We start from the raw sequence: 27,192 nt of genomic DNA, 5'->3' as shown, positions 1-27,192 counted from the left end.
TCTCCCTGGGGAGGAACCGTCCCTGCGGCCCAGTCAGGCCTGGGCCTCCCTGCGGAGATGGCCGGGGAAGCTGCTGTTAATGTGAGTGACGATGTGACCTCCTGTGAGCCTGGGCTGGGATCAGTGACTGGGGAGTGAACGGCCCCAGCTCCCCTCACTGCCCCCCTGAGCCAGCTGGTCCCCTGCCCCCGCAGTGACCATGGCCCTCAGCCTCCCCACTGTTACTGAGCTTGTGGACAGGACCCCCTAACAGTTCCCATGTAACGGGCCCGGGCGCCCCCTCCCTGCCCGCTCTGTGCGGTAGGATACCACAGCGCTCATTGACCCCCGGGCTACTGGTGCCGCAAAGTGTGTGCAGGTCCCCTGGGCTCACTGACCCCTGCTGGAGCTGCCCCGTCTCCCCGCCTGCACCAGGGCACACAGGGCCAGGCAGCAGCCTGGGTGCGAATGACGAGCAGAGCGCAGCCACCGCTGAGAGGCAGAAACGCTGCCGCGGAGGCAGTTTTACTTGTCCGTGAGCGTCACAATCTGGTTCTAAAAACACCTGACCCTGCAGTGGGGCCAGGGCCTGCCTCACCCCAGAGCCATGGAGACAGGGAACAGCTCTTAGCCCTTCCTGTTATTACAGATGGGAATTGCAGCTTTCAGACCTGTATGACATGCAACCCCTGCTGTTGGGAGGGGAGATCTGAGCAGTTTAAGGCCTATTAAGGTTAGATGAGATAATGTCTGTGAGGCACGACCCAGGTACCACCCTGGGAAGGTGAAGCCCAGGGGAAATAGTCTCTCGTTATTCAGCACTTCTCCAAAGAAAAGGAGCAGGGGGCTCCCGGGGGCAGTGGGGTTGTGACAGATCACATTTCACAGCACAGTTAGCCGGACAATATGCAGGTTTCTCCCAACCTGAAATCAAGCCAATAGAGAGAGATGAGAACGCCCCTGAACACAGACTTGCTGAATAGAAAACAATCTCTAACCACGTTTATGATAAGAGAAAAATATATTATCTACACGGTAACTGTCGATTAGGGAAATGCGCATTTACCTGCGTTTAGTAGGGCGATTCTCCACTCTGCAACCAAACACAGACAGAGAGATGAGACCTCCCCTGCACACAGACACTCCGAACAGGAGACAATTTTGCAGCAAGGTTTATATTAGGAATAGAAGACAACTTACTGAGTTCACCCTGCAGTGTCGCTAAAAGTAAAGCAAAGAGAAACACGTAAACACATGTTAAAAGAAAAAGGAGGCTATTCAATAAGATCCCACACCACACAAACCAAACTGACTTTCAAGGAACACCTGCCCTGGGGGTCTATGAAACTTGCTGTAAAGTCTCAGATTCCCCCTCCCCTCCCAATGCAATGAACAAAGGGAGCTTACCGTTCTCTGCATGATGTGCCGCTGGAAGTGAATAACAGGAGAGGGGTGTTACAAGGCAGAAGATTTAACTTCAATTATTGCAATCTCATAGGAGTAGCTTTTCTACTGGTAGAAAGTAGCACACACACAGGGGCGCTCTGCCGAGCTATTCCCACTGCCCGCATTATGCTGAGCAAGCGGCTGTCTCCTTTCCCTTTTGGCTGAGTGAAGCGAGGCCCCACACCGAATGTGATGGCGTTTCTGTCTGTCTGTAACGGGGTAACTTTTGAAAACCACGTCCCGTCAGCTCCAATGTTTCACGGCATGCTCTAGGCATCGGTGGGCAGAACCCTCCTGGTTTGGGTGAAAACTGGAGAACTGTATAAGTCTGATTTCCATTGAAATCTCCATTTGATCCCTCGGGATCAGGGTGAGGCAGTGACCTCAGGGTTAGGGTTTAAGGTGAGGGTGAGGTTAGAGTCAGGGTTAGCAGGCCCCTCACCTCATGCCAATCACCCCTCCCCAGCTGGGCTCCTCACCCCCATATTCCAGCCAGGCCCCTCCCATCCCCACTCTGCTCTGAACTCTGTTGATTTGGGTGACAATCGGAAACGCCTGATTTGAGTGGAAATTAGTTTTTCCAGTTTTCTGCTTTTCACCCTACTCAACAGGTAGGGCCCTACCACTTTCACGGCCGTGAAAAACGTGTCAGACCATGAAATCAGCCCTTCCCCGTGAAATCTGATCTCCCCTGCTGCTGGGAGCCGGGGGCTCCTAGCTGCCAGTCTGGCCCTTCTAAGGAGGGACAGAAGCTGTCATTCCCCTGCACAGCCGCTCTTGCTGGGGGAGATCAGACCCACCTCCAGAGGCAGCACAGAAATTAGGGTGATAAACCCTCATTTGTGCGCTGCTGCACCTCAGGAGCTGGGCTCCGGGCTTCTGTCACTGCCCCCGCCACCCTGCCCATGGCTCCTGCCACAGCTCCAGGTCCAGGCGTCGAGCTGGGGCTTCCTCCCGAAGTGGCTTCTGCTGGCCAGGGGGCTTTGCTCCCGGAGACAGCAGCCTGAGCTCTGCCCCTATCCCCTCCTGCCGCACACAGGGGCTTCCACTCCTGGTGGCTGCCATCCTGGCTAATAGCCATTAATGGACTTAACCTCCATGAATTTATCCAGTTCTCTTTTAAACGCTGTTATAGTCCTAGCCTTCACAACCTCCTCAGGCAAGGAGTTCCACAAGTTGACTGTGCGCTACGTGAAGAACTTCCTTGTATTTGTTTTAAACCTGCTGCCCATTAATTTGTTTTGGTGACCCCTAGTTCTTGTATTATGGGAATAAGTAAATAACTTTTCCTTATCCACTTTCTCAACATCACTCATGATTTTATATACCTCTATCATGTCCCCCCTTAGTCTCCTCTTTTCCAAGCTGAAAAGTCCTAGCCTCTTTAATCTCTCCTCATATGGGACCCGTTCCAAACCCCTAATCATTTTAGTTGCCCTTCTCTGAACCTTTTCTAGTGCCAGTATAACTTTTTTGAGATGAGGAGACCACATCTGTACGCAGTATTCAAGATGTGGGTGTACCATCGATTTATATAGGGGCAATAAAATGTTCTTCTTATTCTCTATCCCCTTTTTAATGATTCCTAACATCCTGTTTGCTTTTTTGACCGCCTCTGCACACTGCGTGGACGTCTTCAGAGAATTATCCACAATGACTCCAAGATCTTTTTCCTGATTTGTTGTAGCTAAATTAGCCCCCATCATATTGTATGTATAGTTGGGGTTATTTTTCCCAATGTGCATTACTTTACATTTATCCACATTAAATTTAATTTGCCATTTTGTTGCCCAATCACTTAGTTTTGTGAGATCTTTTTGAAGTTCTTCACAGTCTTCTTTGGTCTTAACTATCTTGAGCAGTTTAGTATTATCTGCAAACTTTGCCACCTCACTGTTTACCCCTTTCTCCAGATCATTTATGAATAAATTGAATAGGATCGGTCCTAGGACTGACCCTTGGGGAACACCACTAGTTACCCCTCTCCATTCTGAGAATTTACCATTAATTCCTACCCTTTGTTCTCTGTCTTTTAACCAGTTCTCAATCCATGAAAGGACCTTCCCTTTTATCCCATGACAATGTAATTTACGTAAGAGCCTTTGGTGAGGGACCTTGTCAAAGGCTTTCTGGAAATCTAAGTACACTATGTCCACTGGATCGCCCTTGTCCACATGTTTGTTTATGTTCTTCTAGGTGTCTGAATTTTATTCTTTACTATTGTTTTGACTAATTTGTCCGGTACCGACGTTAGACTTACCGGTCTGTAATTGCTGGGATCACCTCTAGAGCCCTTTCTAAATATTGGCGTTACATTAGCTATCTTCCAGTCATTGGGTACAGAAGCCGATTTAAAGGACAGGTTACAAACCTTAGTTAATAGTTCCGCAACTTCACATTTGAGTTCTTTCAGAACTCTTGGGTGAATGCCATCTGGTCCCAGAGACTTGTTAATGTTAAGTTTATCAATTAATTCCAAAACCTCCTTTCGTGACACTTCAATCTGTGACAGTTCCTCAGATTTGTCACCTACAAAAGCCGGCTCAGGTTTGGGAATCTCCCTAACATCTTTAGCCGTGAAGACTGAAGCAAAGAATCCATTTAGTTTCTCCGCAATTACTTTATCGTCTTTAAGCGCTCCTGTTGTATCTCGATCATCCAGGGGCCCCACTGGTTCTTTAGCAGGCTTCCTGCTTCTGATGTACTTAAAAAACATTTTGTTATTACCTTTTGAGTTTTTGGCTAGCCGTTCTTCAAACTCCTCTTTGGCTTTTCTTATTATATTTTTACACTTAATTTGGCAGTGTTTATGCTTCTTTCTATTTACCTCACTAGGATTTGACGTCCACTTTTTAAAGGAAGTCTTTTTATCTCTCACTGCTTCTTTTGCATGGTTGTTAAGCCACAGTGGCTCTTTTTTAGTTCTTTTACTGTGTTTCTTAATTTGGGGTATACATTGAAGTTGAGCCTCTATTATGGTGTCTTTAAAAAGCACCCATGCAGCTTGCAGGGATTTCACTTTAGTCACTGTACCTTTTAATTTCTGTTTAACTAACCCCCTCATTTTTTGCATAGTTCCCCCTTTTGAAATTAAATGCCACAGTGTTAGGCTGTTGAGATGTTCTTCCCACCACAGGGATGTTGAATGCTATTGTATTATGGTCACTATTTCCAAGCGGTCCTGCTATAGTTACCTCTTGGACCAGCTCCTGCGCTCCACTCAGGACTAAATCTAGAGTTGCCTCTCCCCTTGTGGGTTCCCGTACCAGCTGCTCCATGAAGCAGTCATTTAAAGTATCGAGAAATTTTGTCTCTGCATTTCATCCTGAAGTGACATGTACCCAGTCAATATGGGGATAATTGCATTCCCCCACTATTATTGAGTTCTTAATTTTGATAGCCTCTCTAATTTCCCTTAGCATTTCATCATCACTATCACTGTCCTGGTCAGGTGGTCGATAATAGATCCCTAATGTTATATTCTTATTAGAGCATGAAATTACTATCCATAGAGATTCTATGGAACATGTGGAGTCACTTAAGATTTTTACTTCATTTGATTCTACATTTTCTTTCACATATAGTGCCACTTCTCCTCCCCCCCCCCCCCCCCCGCACGACCTGTTCTGTCCTTCCGATATATTTTGTACCCCGGAATGATTGTGTCCCATTGATTGTCCTCAGTCCACCAGGTTTCTGTGATGCCTATTATATCAATATCCTCCTTTATCACAAGGCACTCTAGTTTACCCATCTTATTATTTAGACTTCTAGCATTTGTGTACAAGCACTTAAAAAACTTGTCACTGTTTATTTGACCCGGTTGAAGGGGGAGGGAGAGGGAGCCCAGCCCAGGTTACCACTGGACCTATGTAATCAGCAAAGTGTGCTACCCTCCTGTTAAAAGATTTTCCACATAACTGTTGTGCTCCATGATCTAAACTCTCAGGGTGAGATTCTGTGCTCAGAACTTGCAGCCTAGGGGCACCTGTGGCTCAGGCAGCTTTAAGGGCCCCCTCGTCCCATATCCTCCTGATCTGGGTGCTCCAAATCAGCCCCCACTGTAACACAGGGCTTGTCTGTATGAGAAGGTTACACCAGTAAAAGGTAAGGTGGGAATTTAAACTGCTCTTGTTACATCTGTATAACGCTCCATGTCAACACATACATTCCGTACTAAGACTTTTTTCTGGCCTAGTTTATGCAGTGTCAGAAACGGTTCCTAACCCTGGACTTCAGAAAAGCAGACTTTGACTCCCTCAGGGAACCGATGGGCAGGATCCCCTGGGAGAATAACATGAGGGGCAAAGGAGCCCAGGGGAGCTGGCTGTATTTTAAAGAATCCTTACTGAGGTTGCAGGAACAAACCATCCCGATGTGTAGACAATAGTAAATATGGCAGGCGACCAGCTTGGCTTAACAGTGAAATCCTTGCTGATCTTAAACACAAAAAAGAAGCTTACAAGAAGTGGAAGATTGGACAAATGATCAGGGAGGAGTACAAAAATATTGCTCAGGCATGCAGGAGTGAAATCAGGAAGGCCAAATCACACTTGGAGTTGCAGCTAGCAAGAGATGTTAAGAGTAACAAGAAGGGTTTCTTCAGGTATGTTAGCAACAAGAAGAAAGTCAAGGAAAGTGTGGGCCCCTTACTGAATGAGGGAGGCAACCTAGTGACAGAGGATGTGGAAAAAGCTAATGTACTCAATGATTTTTTTGCCTCTGTCCTCACGAACAAGGTCAGCTCCCAGACTGCTGCACTGGACAGCACAGTATGGGGAGAAGGTGACCAGCCCTCTGTGGAGAAAGAAGTGGTTCGGGACTATTTAGAAAAACTGGACGAGCACAAGTCCATGGGGCCGGATGCGCTGCATCCGAGGGTGCTAAAGGAGTTGGCGGATGTGATTGCAGAGCCATTGGCCATTATCTTTGAAAACTCATGGCGATAGGGGGAGGTCCCAGATGACTGGGAAAAGGCTAATGTAGTGCCCATCTTTAAAAAAGGGAAGAAGGAGGATCCAGGGAACTACAGGCCAGTCAGCCTCACCTCAGTCCCTGGAAAAATCATGAAGCAGGTCCTCAAGAAATCAATTCTGAAGCACTTCGAGGAGAGGAAAGTGATCAGGAACAGTCAGCATGGATTCACCCAGGGCAAGTCATGCCTGACTAACCTAATAGCCTTCTATGATGAGATAACTGGCTCTGTGGATGAGGGGAAAGCAGTGGACGTGTTATTCCTTGACTTTAGCAAAGCTTTTGATATGGTCTCCCACAGTATTCTTGCCAGCAAGTTAAAGAAGTATGGGCTGGATGAGTGGACTATAAGGTGGATAGAAAGCTGGCTAGATCGTCAGGCTGAACGGCTCCATGTCTAGTTGGCAGCTGGTATCAAGCGGAGTGCCCCAAGGGTCGGTCCTGGGGCCGGTTTTGTTCAATATCTTCATTAAGGATCTGAAGGATGGCGTGGATTGCACCCTCAGCAAGTTTGCAGATGACACTAAACTGGGAGAAGTAGTAGATATGCTGGAGGGTAGGGATAGGATACAGAGGGACCTAGACAAATTGGAGGATTGGACCAAAAGAAATCTGATGAGGTTCAACAAGGACAAGTGCAGAGTCCTGCACGTAGGAAGGACTTACTACAGGCCACCTAACCAGGTGGAAGAGGTGGATGAGGCTTTTTTTTAAACAACTAACAAAATCATCCAAAGCCCAAGATTTGGTGGTGATGGGGGACTTCAACTATCCAGATATATGTTGGGAAAATAACACAGCGGGGCACAGACTATCCAATAAGTTCTTGGACTGCATTGCAGACAACTTTTTATTTCAGAAGGTTGAAAAAGCTACTAGGGGGGAAGCTGTTCTAGACTTGATTTTAACAAATAGGGAGGAACTCGTTGAGAATTTGAAAGTAGAAGGCAGTTTGGGTGAAAGTGATCATGAAATCATAGAGTTCACAATTCTAAGGAAGGGTAGAAGGGAGTACAGCAAAATAGAGACAATGGATTTCAGGAAGGCGGATTTTGGTAAGCTCAGAGAGCTGATAGGTAAGGTCCCATGGGAATCAAGACTGAGGGGAAAAACGACTGAGGAGAGTTGGCAGTTTTTCAAAGGGACACTATTAAGGGCCCAAAAGCAAGCTATTCTGCTGGGTAGGAAAGATAGGAAATGTGGCAAAAAACCAGCTTGGCTTAACCACGAGATCTCGCATGATCTAAAAAATAAAAAGGAGTCATATAAAAAATGGAAACTAGGACAGATTACAAAGGATGAATATAGGCAAACAACACAGGAATGCAGGGGCAAGATTAAAAAGGCAAAGGCACAAAATGAGCTCAAACTAGCTACAGGAATAAAGGGAAACAAGAAGACATTTTATCAATACATTAGAAGCAAGAGGAAGACCAAGGACAGGGTAGGCCCACTACTCAGTGAGGAGGGAGAAACAGTAACAGGAAATTTGGAAATGGCAGAGATGCTTAATGACTTCTTTGTTTCGGTCTTCACCGAGAAGTCTGAAGGGATGCCTAACCTAGTGAATGCTAATGGGAAGGGGGTAGGTTTAGCAGATAAAATAAAAAAAGAACAATTTAAAAATCACTTAGAAAAGTTAGATGCCTGCAAGTCACCAGGGCCTGATGAAATGCATCCTAGAATACTCAAGGAGCCAATAGAGGAGGTATCTGAGCCTCTAGCTATTATCTTTGGAAAATCATGGGAGACGGGAGAGATTCCAGAAGACTGGAAAAGGGCAAATATAGTGCCCATCTTTTAAAAGGGAAATAAAAACAACCCAGGAAACTACAGACCAGTTAGTTTAACTTCTGTGCCAGGGAAGATAATGGAGCAAGTAATTAAGGAAATCATCTGCAAACACTTGGGAAGGTGATAGGGAACAGCCAGCATGGATTTGTAAAGAACAAATCATGTCAAACCAATCTGATAGCTTTCTTTGATAGGATAACGAGTCTTGTGAATAAGGGAGAGGCAGTGGATGTGGTATACCTAGACTTTAGTAAGGCATTTGATACGGTCTCGCATGATATTCTTATCGATAAACTAGGCAAATACAATTTAGATGGGGCTACTATAAGGTGGGTGCATAACTGGCTGGATAACCGTACTCAGAGTTGTTATTAATGGTTCCCAATCCTGCTGGAAAGGCATAACGAGTGGGGTTCCGCAGGGGTCTGGTTTGGGACCGGCTCTGTTCAATATGTTCATTAACGACTTAGATATTGGCATAGAAAGTACACTTAAGTTTGCAGATGATACCAAACTGGGAGGGATTGCAACTGCTTTGGAGGATAGGGTCATAATTCAAAATGATCTGGACAAATTGGAGAAATGGTCTGAGGTAAACAGGATGAAATTTAACAAAGACAAATGCAAAGTGCTCCACTTAGGAAGGAACAATCAGTTTCACACATACAGAATGGGAAGAGACTGTCTAGGAAGGAGTACGGCAGAAAGGGATCTAGGGGTTATAGTGGACCACAAGCTAAATATGAGTCAACAGTGTGATGCTGTTGCAAAAAAAGCAAACGTGATTCTGGGATGTATTAACAGGTGTGTTGTGAGCAAGACACGAAAAGTCATTCTTCCGCTCTACTCTGTGCTGGTTAGGCCTCAATTGGAGTATTGTGTCCAGTTCTGGGCACCGCATTTCAAGAAAGATGTGGAGAAATTGGAGAGGGTCCAGAGAAGAGCAACAAGAATGATTAAAGGTCTTGAGAACACGACCTATGAAGGAAGGCTGAAAGAATTGGGTTCGTTTAGTTTAGAAAAGAGAAGACTGAGAGGGGACATGATAGCAGTTTTCAGGTATCTAAAAGGGTGTCATAAGGAGGAGGGAGAAAACTTGTTCACCTTAGCCTCTAAGGATAGAACAAGAAGCAATGGGCTTAAACTGCAGCAAGGGAGGTCTAGGTTGGACATTAGGAAAAAGTTCCTAACTGTCAGGGTGGTTAAACACTGAAATAAATTGCCTAGGGAGGTTGTGGAATCTCCATCTCTGGAGATATTTAAGAGTAGGTTAGATAAATGTCTATCAGGGATGGTCTAGACAGTATTTGGTCCTGCCATGAGGGCAGGGGACTGGACTCGATGACCTCTCGAGGTCCCTTCCAGCCCTAGAATCTATAAGAATCCCATGCACGGCTACAGACTAGGGACCGAGTGGCTAGGCAGCAGTTCTGCAGAAAAGGAGCTAGGGGTTACAGTGGACGAGAAGCTGGATATGAGACAACAGTGTGCCCTTGTTGCCAAGAAGGCTAATGGCATTTTGGGCTGTATAAGTAGGGGCATTGCCAGCAGATCAAGGGACGTGATCATTCCCCTCTATTCGGCATTGGTGAGGCCTCATCTGGAGTACTGTGTCCAGTTTTGGGCCCCACACTACAAGAAGGATGTTGAAAAATTGGAAAGAGTCTAGCAGAGGGCAACAAAAATGATTAGAGGGCTGAAGCACATGACTTATGAGGGAACTGGGATTGTTTAGTCTGCAAAAGAGAAGAATGAGGGGGGATTTGATAGCTGCTTTCAACTACCTGAAAGGGGGATCTAGACTGTTCTCAGTGGTGGCAGATGACAGAACAAGGAGTAATGGTCTCAAGTTGTAGTGGGGGAGGTTTAGGTTGGATATTAGGAAAAACTTTTTCACTAGGAGGGTGGTGAAGCACTGGAATGCGTTACCTAGGCAGGTGGTGGAATCTCCTTCCTTAGAGGTTTTTAAGGTTAGGCTTGACAAAGCCCTGGCTGGGATGATTTAGTTGGGTTTGGTCCTGCTTTGAGCAGGGGGTTGGACTAGATACCTCCTGAGATCCCTTCCAACCCTGATATTCTATGATTCTATGAATTCCTGTATCAAATTGAAGAGACTGAGAACTGCTTATCTAATATAATCAAAGAATTGCGATGTCTGGAATGATGGAATCTCTCCCTTTCCCTGCGTTCTGCCAGCAGTAGTAGTCAAAGACCAATTAATTGCCAAAATTAGGCTATCCCATTATACCATCCCCTCCATAAACTTATCAAGCTTAGTCTTGAAGCCAGATATGTCTTTTGCCCCTACTGCTCCCCTTGGAAGACTGTTCCAGAACTTCACTCCTCTTATGGTTAGAAACCTTCGTCTAATTACAAGTCTAAACTTCCTGGTGGCCAGTTTAAATCCATTTGTTCTTGTGTCCACATTGGTACTGAGCTTAAATAATTCCTCTCCCTCCCTGGTATTTATCCCTCTGATATATTTATAAAGAGCAATCATATCTCCCCTCAGCCTTCTTTTGGTTAGGCTAAGCAAGCCAAGCTCTTTGAGTCTCCTTTCATAAGACAGGTTTTCCATTCCTTGGATCATCCCAGTAGCCCTTCTCTGAACTTTTTCCAGTTTTAATTCATCCTTCTTAAACATGGAAGACCAGAAGTGCACACAGTATTCCAGATGAGGTCTCACCAGTGCCTTGTATAATGGTACAAACACCTCCTTATCTCTACTGGAAATACCTCGCCCGATGCATCCCAAGACTGCATTAGCTTTTTTCACAGCCATATCACATTGGCGGCTCATAGTCATCCTGTGATCAACCAATACTCCGAGGTCCTTCTCCTCCTCTGTTACTTCCAACTGATGCCTCCCCAGCTTATAACAATAGTTCTTGTTATTAATCCCTAAATGCATGACCTTGCACTTTTCACTATTAAATTTCATCCTATTACTATTACTCCAGTTTACAAGGTCATCCAGATCTTCCTGTATGATATCCTGGTCCTTCTCTGTATTGGCAATACCTCCAAGCTTTGAGTCATCCGCAAACTTTATTAGCACATTCCCCACTTTTTGTGCCAAGGTCAGTAATAAAAAGATTAAATAAGATTGGTCCCAAAACCGATCCCGAGAAAAGGGGGAGAACACATGTAAATGGTAAAGTTCCTATTATTTAAGGCAGCTCTGCTGTAGTAGGTCCCTGCACTCCCATCCCAGGCCAACTCCTGAACTTGTGGGTGGTGCCTGTCCCCTGATTTTAGTAATACATGGGAACAGCTCCTCCTAGGGCCTGGGTAGATGGGGGTTCCCCAGCTAAGAATGGGGTGGAGCTGGATGCTCAGGTCAGCAGGAGCCAGGGAGGGGGGTGTGGATGGGCCCCTACAGGCATCACCTCTAAGATCAGCTCTGTCCCGCTGGGAGCTCGTCCCTTTGGTGCATAAGCCCTGGGGTACCAGCACTGCTGGAAATGGAGGTAGCATCATGTCTGCCAGTCACTGCTGAGCACAGCCTGAGCGAGACCATCTTGTGCCGGGTGTGAGCAGCGTCTCAGACCAGCCGTGCAAGTCCTGAGTGTGTTTGTGTTATTACAGCAGCCTAGCCACACAGCTCACCAGTGCAGCTGGTGCGGAGAATTCTCGGAAAGGCCCAGGGAACAAGACAGCGACAGTTCATTGTTCTGCCTTTTTAATGCTTGGAAATGAGCCCAACCTAGCTCTCTCTGGGCACACAGACACATTTTATACACGCCTCAAAATGAGTGAATCCCTGTCACCTAAACATGGGCTCAGTTTTGCCAACTCTCATGATTTGGACATGAGTCTCATGGTAATGATCGTTTTCCTTAAAGCCCCAGCTCCTGGAGTCAGGTGGAGATGTGAGGATTTCAGGCTTCCTTCTTAAAGAAAAAGTATATCTCTAGCCCTTGTGGCTGTGGAGAAAGCTTCACAATGTGACCCCAGTGCACCCTAAAGGCTCAAAAAGCAGAAGGAAAATAAAGCGAACCCCAAAGCTGTTATTCTTACATAATCTCATGATTTTAAAGCCAATCTCTGGATTTTTGGTGAGCCTGACTCATGATTTTTGAACGTTTGAGGTTGGCAATCCTGTGGACTCAAGCCACATAGAGCCATGGACTGACCCAGTTCACACCTGGTGCTGACAGTGTCTGTAGATGACAGTTCTAAAGGTGCAGCACCCAGTTCCAGCGTTCACAAGTACATAGCACAGCTCCTCATTGAATTACCTGGTTCCATCCCCACTGGGAAATCATTGTACCAGACATTTCCCCTTCCCAGTCCTTCCGACACTGGGACATTTCTAGATACACTTCACAGCCCTTCAGGCGAGAAAACCGTCCAGGTGGGACTTTCACAGCTGCCTTAGGGATTTTAAACAAACCTGAGTATTTAGACCCTTAAGGCAGCTTTGAAAACCCCAGCTTCCCTATGAAAGTACAGATCAGTGAAGGGCAGTTCTGCCTGTTGTGACTAGAGAAAAACCTACAGCTGAGCACTTATACTACACTAGAGAGTTCACTGCCCTGTTCCTCTAGCACGATCTCAGGCTGAGCAAAGCTTAGGCCATGTCTACACGGCCACTTCCCAGCGCTGGTGCACTGTCTACACGGCCACTTCCCAGCGCTGAAACTTTCTCGCTCAGGAGTGTGAAAAAACACACCCCGGAGCGCTGCAAGTTTCAGCGCTGTAGAGTGGCCGTGTAGACAGTGCACCAGCGCTGGGAGCAGCTACTCCCCTCGTGGGGGCGGGTTTGTTACAGCGCTGGGAGAGCTCTCTCCTAGCGCTGGAGCCGCAACTACTCGGCCACGTTGAAGTGCTGTCACAGTGAAGATGTGCCCTGAGTGTAGCTAAGGTAACCACTAACCTTTCCATTTGCACAGCCAATACTTCACCCATCCCCAGCTCCTACCCACCTAGGTGGAGGGATGGGAGGTGGGGGGGTCATGCACAGACTGAAGGGCAGAATTGGGCCATAAGTACCCCCAGCCTCGGCTGTGTGTTCTGGTTTTCCTGCAAGCAGCCAAGTTACATATGTTGGAGCTCCAAGCCCCGCTCACTGAGCCCCACATGGGTGTTTCCATCTGAGCCAGGCTGATCCCCATGGAACAGTTCAGAGTCACATTCACCTGGGATCCCTGAGTGAGAGCTGAAGGGGGGGAACCACTTGACACTTCTCAGTTCACATGTGAAGTCATAATTTATCCAGCTCTCCCTTCACCCTCAGCCTGGCTCCCACTGCCTGAAACGCCTCTGAACATTTATCCCTGTATCTCTCTCGCTCTCTCATCAAGTTCCCCCCACCCCTCTCCTTACTTTACCTTTCGCTCTGTGTTGCCTCCAGAAACAGTAACTGGCCAGGGCAACGAGAACAGCCAGGAGAGGCAGGATCACCCCCAGAGCCACCCTCCAGCGACTGACCCTCGGGCAAAACAGTTCTGCAAGAGAAAGTGCCATTGAGTTGGGAGCAAACATGCGTAGAATGAAGGCAGGACACTGTGACAATGGTGACACCATGACTAGTTAAAAGACTCTCACAGGGAAATACACAGGGAGATGTGGCTCCTGGGCGCTTTATTATTAAGCCAATGAAACTCCAACCTTTAGCCTGGTTACTGAACATGGTTAATTAATGGGAGGTGTGGTGGGGCACCTGCCCCACCCCCAAGAGAGAGGGGGCTAGAGTAGGCCAGAGCAGCTGTGCAGGCCAGCAGCCAATTAGGGAAGGGCCTACTGAGAGCCCGTCAGGACCGAGCTTAGAGCCAGCCTATCAGGGCGAGGCTAGGCCCTATATAAAGGAGGCCCAGGAAAGGAGCAGGCAATCTGTTCCAGACCTTCATGGGGGAAGGTCTGTTTCCGGAGCAGGAGACCAGCACCTTGGACAGAGCAGTGCTGCGGAAGGGCAGAAGGAGCTGGGGAACTCCAGCCAAGGAAAACCCCAGGCTGCAGGCCTTGCTACAAAGGGCTGAGCAGGGACAAAGTCTGACAAGGGGAGAGAAGGAGGGCAGGGAGGCTGCCGCTAGAGGGTCCCTGGGTCAGGACCCAGAGTAGCGGGTGGGCCTGGGTCTCCCCCCTTGTACTACACCTGGCTGAGGAGGAGTCTGGCCTGATACAGGCTGTGGCTGGCCCCTGTGACAAAGGGGCTAGACTTTGAGGCTGCAGCCAGCGACTAGGACAGGTGCAGACAGAGGACTGCTGATAACACCAGACCCCCGGAAGGGGGTGAGACCAGAGCAGTGGGCACTGCTGGAGGACAGAGCCCTGAAGAGGATGCCGCCGAGTGGGGAGCAATGCGGGTCCGGACACCAACAGGGGAGAAGATGACGGACGGGACACCACCGGCAGAGGGGGCCCCACAGAGGACAGAGCTAATTCCCAGACGTGTCAGCGGGAGGCGCTGCAGTGGTGAGTCTCAACCCCGTCACAGAGAGGGGAGGGTGGACTTGGCTATGCTACACCTACCTCCCACTGGCATAATTTCAAGCATTCCCTAGGCCGGGGTAGTCAGTAGATGGACTGCGGCCAAATCTAGACTGCTGGATGCTCTTAAATGGACCCCAAAATCTTTTTATTTACTTATTATTGTCAATGTTGTTGTTTTTTTATTTATTTTCTCTGGAGTCTGGACCTTGACCAAAAAATTTGGACCTTGGCAAAAAATAATCGATTACCTCTGCCCTAGGCTGCTCTAAGTGATCCCAGGGCTGCAGGCAGTGCAGACTGGCCTCAGAATCAGAGAGCTGTGACCAGCTGCCTGACCCCCCCAACTCCCCTGTGCTCACTGGGGCTCAGGTTCATCGGAGAGTCTGGCCCAAAATACATTCATGCAGGATTTTAATACAAACAGAAGTTGAGACTGGAGATTCAGAGTAAAAATTCCTCCAGAGTCCTCTTCCCTGGCCCTGGGGCAATGGCTGACTAGAGGGTCCTTTGCTAAGTGATTAGTGGGGTGTATTGAAAACTGTAAAAATTACATGCTGACACTTGAAATCCTGAGGGATTTCTTGGTGCTGTTTGCAGGCTAAAGGGCTGTGTAGGAAGCGTGCATCTGGGTCCTCTGCAGTCAGTCTGCAAAGAGCCAGCCTAGAGGAGGCTGGGGTGAGTTTTGGTTCTTTGCCTTAGTGAGCAGCCTGCTTTGTCTCTCTCTGTATTTGGCTGTGGTGTGTGACAGTTCTGGATTCTCAGAAATAAAGCAGTGTGACATTGCAACCTTTCAGGAAGAGTGTTTTGTTTTGTTAACTCTCGGTGTGTATGCCATGGACACAACAATCAGGTAATACTGCGCATAGCGTAGACTAACCAGCAGTGCAGCACTTTGAGACCTCAGATGAATAGTGCTTTACAAATGCAACGTTCTTATTATTATAGAGTGATGAAATATCCATTGTGTATTAACCAAGTTATGTGGTAGATAATAGTACATAAAATCTGAACCTTTTTTTCCCTTAACAATGAAGATGTTCTTGGGTAAGATTTTGTTTTTCCATACTTTGGGCCTGAACTTCCATTGCTGGTATTTTCAGATGTAATCTAAATAGCGATGCTCAGGCCATATCCAGGGCTCTCGTTTGTTCTAGTCAGGAAAAATGACTTCATTAGCCAGATGTCCATAAATACTCAGCAACTCTCACTGAGAACAGAGAATTCCCTTCCCCAACCCACTGAGAACTGCGATGGTGACAGCACACAGAGCAGTGAGACACAAACAGAAACTCTCTGTCTGGAAGGCTGCAGCGTAACACGACTTTGTCTTAGAATCCAGAACCTTAACCCACAAGAACCCACAACAGAGAGGGGCAGCTCCCTAAGGCAGCGGGCACAACTCAGCCCACCTTGCTTTACGTTGGCTTCTCTATGGGAACAGTTAGCACGCAGCAGGCTGGGGTGTCAATCTACCTTGCATGCACTAGTCTGCTACACGCTAACTGGCTGTGTGCACCCTGCTGCTGTACATGGAAAGTCCCCTGGTGCACGTTTCAAAGCAGGGTAGATCAAAGTGCACTACAGAATTGTTAGTGCGTGTAGCAGGGGCCACACAGATAGTTAGTGTGCAGCAAGCTAGTGAGAGGCAGACTGACACCCCAGCTTGCCGTGAATTAACTGTTCCCATAGACAAGCCCTGATTCTGCTTGCACGCTTTGCTACAGAGCCCTCTGGTCTGCAAACAGGATCTGGAAATACCCCGCACTTTCTCCCACCCCCACCCCCACACATCTTAAAGTGACAGCCTGCAATTCCAACACAGTCCTCACTACACCACAGCAAAGGAGAATTCCCTCCCCCAGGCCCACTGAGAAGAGTGGTGATTGCTGGGTACTGAGCTGTTACGAAAATCTGGCCAATGGCGGCCCCCGCCTGCAAGGTGCTAAACACCTCAGCTCCTACTGGAGTTGAAGGTACGTCTGCACTGTAATTAGTACCAGCAGCTGGCCCGTGCCAATTGACTCAGCCTCACTGGGCTCGGGCGAAGGGGCTGTTTAATTGCAATGGAGACGTTCGGGCTCAGGATGAAGCTCGGACTCTGGGACCCTCCCACCTCACAGGGTCGTAGAGCCTGGTCTCCAGCCCAAGCCCGAACGTCGACACCACAATTCAACAGCCCCTCAGCCCGAGTCAGCTGGCACAGGCCACCAGTGGGTTTTCAATCGCAGTGTAGACATAACCAAAGACAACTGAGGTTGTTCAGGACTTTACAAGACGTGCTCAGCACCTTGAAGGTCCAGGCCCATACATAGGAGACACAATGATAAATACTCTCTGCCCACCTCTGCAGCATCTCAGCCCATCCATGTGCGGGCGGCATGGACAGGCACTGACCTGCTATGGAAATCGCTGATTCTCTCTCCTGGTCGAGTCGGGGGCTCCTGACACAGCAGGACACTTTCTGGTTGGACTCTTCTGTTAGAACAATGGCAATCTCTGCTTGAAACAGGCCACCGGCCTCTTCGGATATTTTTTCAGAGGCTGATGGTAAGAGCTGCCCCTGGAGATCTCTCCACTGAGCCTCGGGCTGTGGGTACCATCCGGGTGATCGACACACCACCCGGATCCCTCCATCCTGATGTCCCTCCACAGAGATGCCAGGAGCAGAGCCCAAACCTACAGAAGAAAGAAATGAACTTGTGATAATCCTACAGTGCTGAATAATGAGCCAAAAGCTTTATTGCAGCGTTATCAAAAGCCATTTCCTATTAAACTATTGATCAAATGAGTGTCCATGAGTGTGGCTGGTCAGTTAATCTGGTCAAATTCCTATTTAATATACAGCAAGCAAAGTTAACGACAGGACTTTTCTATGCACCACTTGCTCCAATTTAGCTAAACTGATTTAGTTAATCAAGGGCAAATCCCTGGTGTGGACACTCTGAAATCAGGAAGGAATTGACTCAAGCTAAATCAATATAAGCCATTTCCAAACCCATGTAAGTGTCCACACAGAGGTTTGCACTAGTTCATTGAAACCAGTGCACATGTATGTGCAGGGCCGGTGCAAGGAAGTTTCGCGCCCTAGGCGAAACGTCCACCTTGCGCTCCCGCCCCGGCCCGGCCTGGCGGGAGAAGTGGAGCAGCAACGGCGTGCTCGGGGAGGGGGTGGAGCAGAGGTGAGCTGGGGTGGGGAGCCCTGCAGCAGCTCACCCCCCCACGCACCCTGAGGCACCCCCCCCCCCCACGGCAGCTCCCCATCCCCCTGGCCCAGGGAGCCGTGTGGCAGCTCCCCAGCTCACCTCTGCTACGCCCCCTCCCCGAGCACGCCGTTGCTGCTCCATTTCTCCCACCTCCCAGGCTTGTGGCGCCAATCAGTTGTTTGGCGCCGCAAGCCTGGGAGGGGAGGAGAATTAGAGCACAGACAGTGCCTCTCACCACACACTGCAGCAGGGAGAAAGGGTTGAATCAGAAGAACCACTGGAAGGAGCTGAGCACTGCTCAACTGATGGGCAGGGAGGCCAAACTCTTCCACTACTTTCACTTGCAAAGTTACTGTGCCTGGAGTGGAGGAAGCTACCCCCTGCGCTCCGGTACACGCCTGTTCTTCCCCGGAGCCGCTCTGAAGAGCAGACTCCACATTGGCCATGAGGGCTCTATGGTTACACACTAATTCCCACAAAATACTTGTCAGTGCAGAATTACGGTCGCCCAACAGGGCTTTGTGCCTTTCCAAAACACAGAACGGCTAAACTTACACTTCTGAAACCCAAGAGATACAAAGTAACGGCACACAGCGCCCCAGCCCTGACACCTGAACCCCGCCTCCTGGGCTGGCAATAGGCACTAGGAACGGTTCAGTAAAGGTGGTGCCATAACACACAGGCGTGAGGAAGGGCAATGGGAAGGTGCCATTGCTGGTGTTGTGTTTCTCAGATTTGGACTCCGGCATCTGTCTGCCTGCACTCCCACTGCCTTCCCCGTGTTCGGAGTCGCTGTACTGACTGGGGGAGGGATTCATTCGAGCAGGCTGGCAGAGCTGCCACTGTGATAGGAGGAGAGGGATCACGCATGTGTCTCATTTCAGTGCTGAGGTCTGTAGGCTGTCAGCAGAAGTGCCCAGAGGTTGCCATGGGGGTTGTCAGCAGTCTGGTGTTTGCTGCACCTGATCTAAATTTCTTGTCAGGGTTACAGAACTAGCTACACCTGCCCCCTGGCTGGTCTGTCTAGCAGCACCTTCAGGGGTCAACCTCCTGCCTTTACCTGTCCTTGGGCAGTGGGGGGAGAATTCCTCAACTGTCCCACACTTAGACCAGGCCCTGGGCTACAGGACCCAATGTATCAACCACTATAAGCCTGTGGATGCCAGACACGAGCTGAGGTCAATCCCAACTGGTGAGATCAGTGTGGGGAGGATCAGCCATTGTAATAACCACAACATGTTAATCTCACCTGACTTTTCAGGGGTGTTTGTGTATCTCATTAACCCCTTGCTCTAATGACTTCAAATTTAGCCCACTAACCCTACCACAGACTCCAATGAGTCACAGCAATTTTCAAGACAATCTGAGGATGTGTGTGGATGTTAGAGACCTTAGAAAAAAAACAGCTGTTAAACAGTGAACTAGAATAGACCTTAACCACAGCAAACCTTAACTTACCGACCCACTATAATGAGAAAAATCAGGTGTCATCTCACAATGGCCCCTCTGACGTTAAGGTATCAGAAGAAGTTACTGACCTGCCACTTGTAGTTCCAATAAAGCTTCTTCATAAGAGTCACCGGACTGAAAAAGACACGTGTACTGCCCATCATCGGAAGGTCGGATATCGCGTATTCTCAGGGAAACTCTCCCATTGGTGAGGTCGTCTTTCGAGAGCTCAGTTCTCCCTCCATATTCCAGCATCTGCTGTCTGTACTGATCCTGCCCATCATGGTACAGGTGCACCACTGGCGAATACTGGGATCGGAACCATCTCACCTCCATGGTCTCAGCGCTCATCCTGGGGGAGAGGTGGCAGGACAGGACGGCCTCACCCCCTAGGGAGGCGGCGATTGGATGGTCAGGTCCAATCACTGTGAACTGTGCTGTGAAACGTACAATGAACAATGGAAGTTAAATCAGCGAGGAGCTGGGCGCAGCATTAACCTGAGCAGTAAGACACACAATAAGAGAGCGCCCTGCATTAGAAGTGAACACCAAGTATCCAGGCCGTACCCTAGATATGTCTATGAGTGCAGAGAGTCACAGGCTTGAGGTAACTGCACCTCTGACTCCCACTGGGTCTGCTCAAGGAATGTCCCCTTAGGTCTCAGGCCTCCAGCTGTCACCTCTCTCTGGGCTGGGACCCACGGCCCTCTCCTCCACACTGGGGTTTTAGGCTTGCAGCCCCCTTGCAATTCACTGTGGTTTTCCCAGCAGGCCTGACCAAAGCCCAGCACCTGTGCTTGCTTTCCCTCCCAGGGCTATGAACAGTGTGTGCCAGTGGCTACCAGTAACCAAAGAGCTCTTCCAAAGCAGAGAACATTAAGGACAGAAGCCTGACAGAGAAAAGTTACCATAAACCCATCTGTGACGGGTCAGGTCACAGAAATCCCCCTGGGACTGTCACCTGATGTACTGGGATCACCACTGTGTCTGTTTGCCCTGCCAGCCTGGGCTCCCAGTACCCTGTCTTGTGGAGCCAGACTCACCAGCCTGCTGCCACACAGACTCAGAATCCAGGCCATGCCCACTGAAAACAACCCAGCAAGATACCTATCTCCAGCACTCAGATACCCAGCCCCAGTGGGAGTCAAACCCCAGATAAATCCATCTTACTCTGCATAACGTTTAAGAAATATTCGCCCTTCTATATCAATGATAGAGAGATATGCACAGCTGTTTGCCCCCCCCCCCCCCCCCCGGTAACAATTCTATACACTTGGGTATAATAATAAACAAAAGTGATTTTATTAAGAATAAAAGGTAGGATGTAAGTGACTATATCAGATTAGACAGCACAAAGTGAGTTACTAAGTAAAATAAAACAAACACACAAGGCTAAGCTTAATACATTAAGGATCTAGTTACAAACACTAACTTCTCACCCTAGATGTTATCTCAGGTAAAATCCTTTTCAGACCAAAGCTGTAGTTTATGGCCTGGGTCCAGCAATCATCTCACCCCTGTAGTTACAGTCCTTTGTTCCAGTTGCTTTCAGGTATCTCTTTGGGGTGGAGAGGCTCTCTCTTGAGCCAGCTGAAGACCAAAATGGAGGGGCATCCAGGGCCTTTTATACCCTCTGCCATGTGGGAGGAAACCCCTTTGTTCTTCTGTGTAAAATCCCAGCAGCAAGATAGGGAGTTTGGGCAAGTCACATGGGCAAGTCACATGTCCGTGACTGATTCAGCTCTTTGCAGGCCCAGGCCATTGTTTACAAGTTACCTTGCATGTTTTCAGGCAGGCTAACAGGTAAACGAGGCCATTTACAACTCATTGTTTCTAAAGTACCCTTAACGACTCCCACTTACTGACTACATTTATAATACAAGTTTATATCTTATTTTCCTAAATCCAGACATAGAAATACTACATGCAAACAAATAGAAAAACCAGATTCAGCAGGTTACAACATTTGTAAAGGTACCAAACATGGGACTTTTCACATAAAGCACATTTCAGATATGTCATATTCATTTTAACAAGCATATTTTCATAAAGCACATGGAGTGCAACGTCACACAATCGAAGGTCTGAACATGTTACACTTATCACAAAGGATTCTCATTTGGCACATGGGACTCACTGGTAGGGTGCAAAGTCTTTCAAACCTTTTGTCTAAGGGTTTGCCCTCTTGGTTAGCAGGTCCTGTCAGTTTGTAGCCCAAGATCCAGGGCCTCTGGTCAGTTCAAATCTTTGTTCTCTTTGGCTTCTGGGACCTGGTCAGAACTAGTTGAAGCAGTTCTCCCTAGGGATGGCACTTCTCTGGAGCTGTTACCTGTCCCACAAGTAATTACCCCTCCATGGTTTGTAGATCCTGGAGGAGACGGGGTAACCCTCCCCCATGGAGTAGATTACAGTCCTGAGCCTACGAAGGTACATATAGCACACAGATACTATTTATAAGGAGGTACAAAAATACACAGAACATTCATAAAGTGAATTCGATAGTCCCCTAAATGCTGCATGTGGTTGCAATATCGGTCACCCAGAGTTCACATGTGAACTTTAGACAAATATCCCTATTATCGCTGAATGGGGCTCAACACGTCTCATGGGCACTTTGGCTATAATGGGTATTGGGGGGCCTGGTTCTCTGATATACCAAGGGCTTTTCATGCTGCTCCAGTGCGGGGCCCTCCCCAACCGGTGTAAGGACGGTGTAAGGGCTTGCAAGGTGTAAAGCTATGAAAACAGATCTTCATCACTCTGCAGATGGTGTTTTTAAAGGCAAGTCAGAGGTCAGATAACGGAGAGGGAGATGGAGGCAGACAGAGAAGTGCAGGGGGCAGAGAACCAGCCTTTGTGGAACTGCAGGTCTCAGGGCAGAGACTCAGCATCAGGAGTCACAGAGAGAGCTGGTTAAATTAGCAGGATGGAAACCACAGCAGGAGGGAAACAGAATGCCCGAGTAGCTGTGGGGGCAGCTCCGGGGGTGGAGTGGGTCACTATACGGGCTTCAATGAGGGCACAGAATAAAGAAGCCGCCAGCAAATATCCTCACATCCTCATTGTGAGATGAGGTTTAGGTCTGAGCCTGATCAGATGTGCCTAGTGTAGCGTGAATGATGTGTGGGTTGTTCATAGCAGGAGAGTTGGGGATTCATGATTTGTTTTTGGCTGAAAAGTCTGATCTCTGATTTGTACAGTCTGGTAATACAATGTCTAGGAATTGGACAGTGTCCCTTTAAATAGTCTGCGAGCCTTGTAGTGGTGCTCACCATGTTCTCTGTTTTAGAAGGTGCCAGTCAGAGCAGCAGTGTGTATGTAGCTGGGCCTGACAAGATTGTGTATACATAAACATGGCTCCTGGGGACCCAGTTGTGCCCTGTGGTTTCTCCATCTTGCTGATTGTTGTGTAAAGAGCAAATACACACCAGGCAGTCTGAGCGGACGGGGTTTGTAAGACAAGGCAGTGATGTGAGACTGATGACCAGTGATACCAACAGCAGCAAACCCAGCGAGGAGGCCGGAGCTCTTACCTGATGCCAGCTTGTGAACCTGTAGAGCGAGGCAGAGAGCGACGTAGCCGGGCAGAGCGGAGCTCACTGTGGAGCTGGGGGAGAATGAGGGAACCTTCCCCGTCATCATAGCTGGGTCTGGGGAACACGAGAAATAACAAACCAGACGGTGAGTGAGTGAGTGGGATGCAGTGACAGCACCACGGGGCAGTGGGGACAGCGCCACGGGGCAGTGGGGAGGAGGTCAGTCGCTCTGCACAAGAAGGGAACAGATTCAGACACACAGGCTTCGTCTGCACCTGCTTTGACCAGGGTTCGCTGTTGCAGTGGTTAAAATGCCACAGGCAGTGGCAGCCTGTCTGCACTAGCTTGCACTGTGGCTCCCATCTGTGGAGCTGCATCAATGGCAGCAACCTGGGACACGGTCAGGGAAACAGCCAATTTAGACAAGGCCTGAGAGTGCCATAGCCAGGGCTGGAAGTGGAGAGGTCGGTTCAGTGTTAAATAGAAAGGTGCAGTGACTCCTCACTGAACGTCGTCCCGGTTAACGTTGTTTCGTTGTTAGGTTGCTGATCAATTAGGGAACATGCTCGTTTAAAATTGTGCAATGCTCCCTTCTAACATCCTTTGGCAGCTGCCTGCTTTGTCCACTTCTTGCAGGAAGAGCAGCCCATTGCAGCTAGCTGGTGGGGACTTGGAACCAGGGTGGACCGGCAGCCCCCCTATCAGCTCCCCGCTCCCCTAAGTTCCCTGTGTGGCAGCTGCCCAGCAGGCTAGCAGTTGCAGCTGTCCCGCCACTGCCGTGTGCTGCTCCTGCCCCTCTGCCTTGGAACTGCTCCCCGAGACTACTGTTTGCTGTGCGGGGAGGGGGGGTGAGGGGAGAGAGGGAAGCTAATGTTAGAGTGTTCCCCTCCCCCCTGCTCCTGCCGTGTGCTTACCCCATCTCCATAGAGCGGGGCGGGGGGGGGGAGGAATACGACAGGGCATCAGGACGGAGGGAGCTTGCTGGCAGCAGCTGCTGTCTCAACTTGCTGATCTACTTAAAAAGGCAATATACTTAGCGTGGGGTCATCCTACTTAAAGGGGCAATGCGCATCTCTCTCTCACACAGGGTGTGTGTCTCTGTCTCTCTCTGCCATACTGTCTCCTCCCTTCCCCTCCATTTCTGCTGCCTTGTAGAGTGTGAGGCTGCATTAACAACAATGTGTTAACCCTTGAGGGCTCAGCCGAGGGCGAGTTCATCATTTAGCAGTAAGGCATTCCCCGGGAAATATCCCTCCCTCTTTCACCCTCTGACTTCACCACCTCAACCAAGCTTCACAGTCATTCATTGCTGTGTACAATATTAAACTGTTTGTTTAATACTCATGCTGTGTGTATATATATATATAATATAGTCTTTTGTCTGGCGAAAAAAAATTCCCTGGAACCTAACCCCCTTATTTACATTTATTCTTATGGGGCAATTGGATTCGCTTAACACCGTTTCACTTAGTTGCATTTTTCAGGAACAGAACTACAGCGTTAAGCGAGGAGTTACTGTATAGCAGATGAGCCAAGGGGCGAAAAAGCCCCATGTCAGCCTCCCAGTCCATGAGCAGAGAGCTCTGAGTTTGCAGGGACATTTCCACAGCCATGGTTAAATTCAGAGCCAAGGGGCGCCAGTTTATCCTTGTGATCACCAGGAACCAGGCCCTCTGGCAGTAACAGCTCATCTACAGCAGGGTCCCCAAACTGTGGGGCGAACAGTGGGGGGCGTAGTGGGCCCTGGGCCAACCCCCAAGGGGGCTGGGGAGGAAGTGCCACACAGCCCCACTCCACTCCCAACCCCAACCCAGGCGGCGGCTCTGCTTCCGGTGTACTGTAGTAAATTGCTCTGCATAGGAATGTGCCACTTACCGTGTACTGAGCACACCAGTGCTTCCAAAAATGGCATTTGTAGGATTGCTACAAATATTGCTACATCGGGTAGCAGTTCACTACAACAGCAGTTTCTTACAATCTAAGGTATCAGTAACTGCTACCAGTAGCACATTCCTACGCAGAGCACTTTACTACACTACACCGGCCCCACTCCCAGCCCCAGACCTGCCCCCAGTGTGGCCTCAGCCCAGCTTCCAGCCTGGGCACAGCTCTGCCCCCAACCGGGCCCCCTTATCCCTGTCTGTGCCCCCGGGGGCTGTGGCCACGCTCCCGGACCGGCTGCCAACCGCAGATCCTGGGTGGGGCTGGGGATGGGGGTGGAGGCCACAGACGGGGTAAGGGGTAAGTTAGTGGCTCACTGATCCAGAGCAGAAGCGCTGTACGGAAATCCCAGCCAGACCCGCCAGAGCCCGGCGCTCCCCTACCTGCTGCACCCGGGACAGAAGCCGTCCAGCTGGTCCTGTCTTGCAGGGGGCTCCCAGCCACAGCCATTGTAGGGAGAGTTGGTATCACAAGGGCCCGTTTCCCATGCCGAGGCTGCCTCTCCCGTTCCGCGCAGGGAGTCCCGGAGCCCAGGGGCTGCAGACCGGACTCTTCATCCTTTACTTGTTTAAACTGCGCGTCCTGCCACCGGCTGCGTCCCCTTGCGCGGCTCCAAAAATAGAAGTGAAAGTAACAGGCGGTTGGGAAGTTCTGATCACAGACTTCCTGGCACAGGCTGATTACAACGCAGCTCTCCAGTCCTCTGAACTGGGCACACACCCTCAGCAAGCCCCAAGACCGCAGGCTGGTGCAGCAGTCTCAGTGAGCCATCCACCATGCCAACCTGGGCCGTGTCAGCTCTGAGCCTGCGCTTCCTGCTCTCCGCTGGTTACCAGAACAGCAACAAACTGTGTTTATACCGCACCTTCTGCCAGAGCTTTCTGCTCCCGAGGGGAAATAAAACAGTGCTACCCCTTTGGGCCTGAGCAGCTACTCAGAATTCGGGCCCTGTTGGTTTTCCGGTTGGGAGGAGAAATTGAAGGTGGAGTCTGGGGCCTTTGGTGCAATCTTGTTTATTTACAAGGAATGGACAAAATTGTGTTTCCCGCCAATAATAAGGGAGTGTGTCCTTGCTCACAGCACCTGAACCACTCGTCAGCCTGCACTCCAAAACTCTGGGCTTTTTCCAGGGTTGTGCTGCCAGCTGCTTGTACAGGCTGTATCTGTCTGTCTGTCTTGCTTCTCTCATACACTCACCTGCCTCTACCCAAAGGCAATACCCCGTGGAACCTGCTGCCAACGTATTCACAATTGCTGATTGGGTTCACACACACCTTTGTCATAGGTGGGGCTGCTCAGCGCTGCCTTACAGCTGGCTGAAACCAAGGAAGGAGTCACAGCCCTTCAAGTGACGTTTAATCCTGGGCCCTGTCAAAAAACAGCATGTGACCTTGTCATGACAGTCTGTATCATATACATATGCAGAAGAGGGCTAAATTAAGGTTGCACAGGCAACTGTAGTACAGTAACTCCTCGCTTAACGTTGTAGTTCTGTTCCTGAAAAATGCAACTTTAAGCAAAACGATGTTAAGTGAATCCAATTTCCCCATAAGAATGAATGTGTTGCCAGCCCAAAGGGCCCGAGGAGGCAAACAGCGGGGTTCGTTGCCCGGTGTGCTTGGCACCAATAAAGACACCGAGGGGAGAAAGCAAGCCAAGTTTATTTCAGAGCTCTGAAATGGCACTAGGAGACCAGCATGTCTCAAATCAAGTGCAACAAATACAAACAAATTTTCCCTTTTATATTCCAAGCAGTTTCTGTGCAAGCCTTTGTCTATTTCACCCTTACCCCTCCCTTCCAGACAACAGTTACAGCAGGTACACAGTGTGCATGTTATAAACTTTCCCATTCACATGCTTATCTTTTGGCCTTGCAAGGCCTGTGCAGCAGTCTTCCCCCATCTTATCTCTACAAGTTTTGCGAGTGAGCAAAACAGCAGCTGTCTGCTAGAAAAGCTGACCATTACATATTCTGCTTCAGCATCAAGGCAATTAGCATGGAAGTAGGTGAGAGTTCACAAGATGGAGTTCTGTGGTTCAGGTAGGCCCAGAGCAGAAGAGCTTCATCGGCACTTTTGGCCTTCCACTCTCCCGAGTTACCTGGTAGCTATGCCTAGTGACACCAACAAATGTAAATAGGGGGGTTAGGTTCCAGGGAATTTTTTTCGCCAGACAAATGACTATATTATATATAAATATATATACACAGTATAAGTTTTAAACAAACAATTAAATACTGTACACAGTGATGATGATTGTGAAGCTTGGTTGAGGTGGTGGAGTCAGAGGGTGGGATATTTCCCAGGGAATGTCTTACTGCTAAATGATGAACTAGCACTCGGCTGAGCCCTCAAGGGTTAACACATTGTTGTTAATGTAGCCTCACACTCTACAAGGCAGCAGGAATGGAGGGAGGGGAGACAGCATGGGAGACA

At 49.0% G+C, this 27,192-nt stretch overlaps 1 protein-coding gene across 1 annotated transcript; it reads right to left on the bottom strand.

Annotated features, from left to right (window-relative positions):
• Positions 1–479: 479 nt before the first annotated feature.
• Positions 480–25,385, bottom strand: LOC135885258 (butyrophilin subfamily 3 member A2-like). The gene is made up of 9 exons (XM_065412884.1): positions 25,141–25,385; positions 22,814–22,930; positions 19,370–19,717; positions 17,023–17,304; positions 13,527–13,643; positions 1,387–1,407; positions 1,180–1,200; positions 1,046–1,072; positions 480–903 (listed from the first exon to the last, which is right to left on the bottom strand). Exons 1-9 carry the CDS (start codon positions 25,205–25,207, stop codon positions 791–793), a joined length of 1,113 nt encoding a protein of 370 aa, XP_065268956.1. The 5' UTR covers positions 25,208–25,385; the 3' UTR covers positions 480–790.
• Positions 25,386–27,192: the final 1,807 nt, after the last annotated feature.

Source organism: Emys orbicularis, chromosome 11, assembly GCF_028017835.1.
Source record: "Emys orbicularis isolate rEmyOrb1 chromosome 11, rEmyOrb1.hap1, whole genome shotgun sequence".
Classification (NCBI taxonomy): domain Eukaryota; kingdom Metazoa; phylum Chordata; order Testudines; family Emydidae; genus Emys; species Emys orbicularis.
This window is presented reverse-complemented; position numbering and strand designations above follow the sequence as displayed.

Bases quoted from the DNA above. Each gene is read 5' to 3' on its own strand.
- LOC135885258 (XM_065412884.1), bottom strand. From the start codon at position 25,207: ATGGCTGTGGCTGGGAGCCCCCTGCAAGACAGGACCAGCTGGACGGCT. The intron at 13,644-17,022 runs GTCAGTGCCTGT...TTTCTCTTGCAG, and splicing joins ATCAGCGATTTCCATAGCAG to AACTGTTTTGCCCGAGGGTC. The intron at 904-1,045 runs GTAAATGCGCAT...GCTTGATTTCAG, and splicing joins AATCGCCCTACTAAACGCAG to GTTGGGAGAAACCTGCATAT.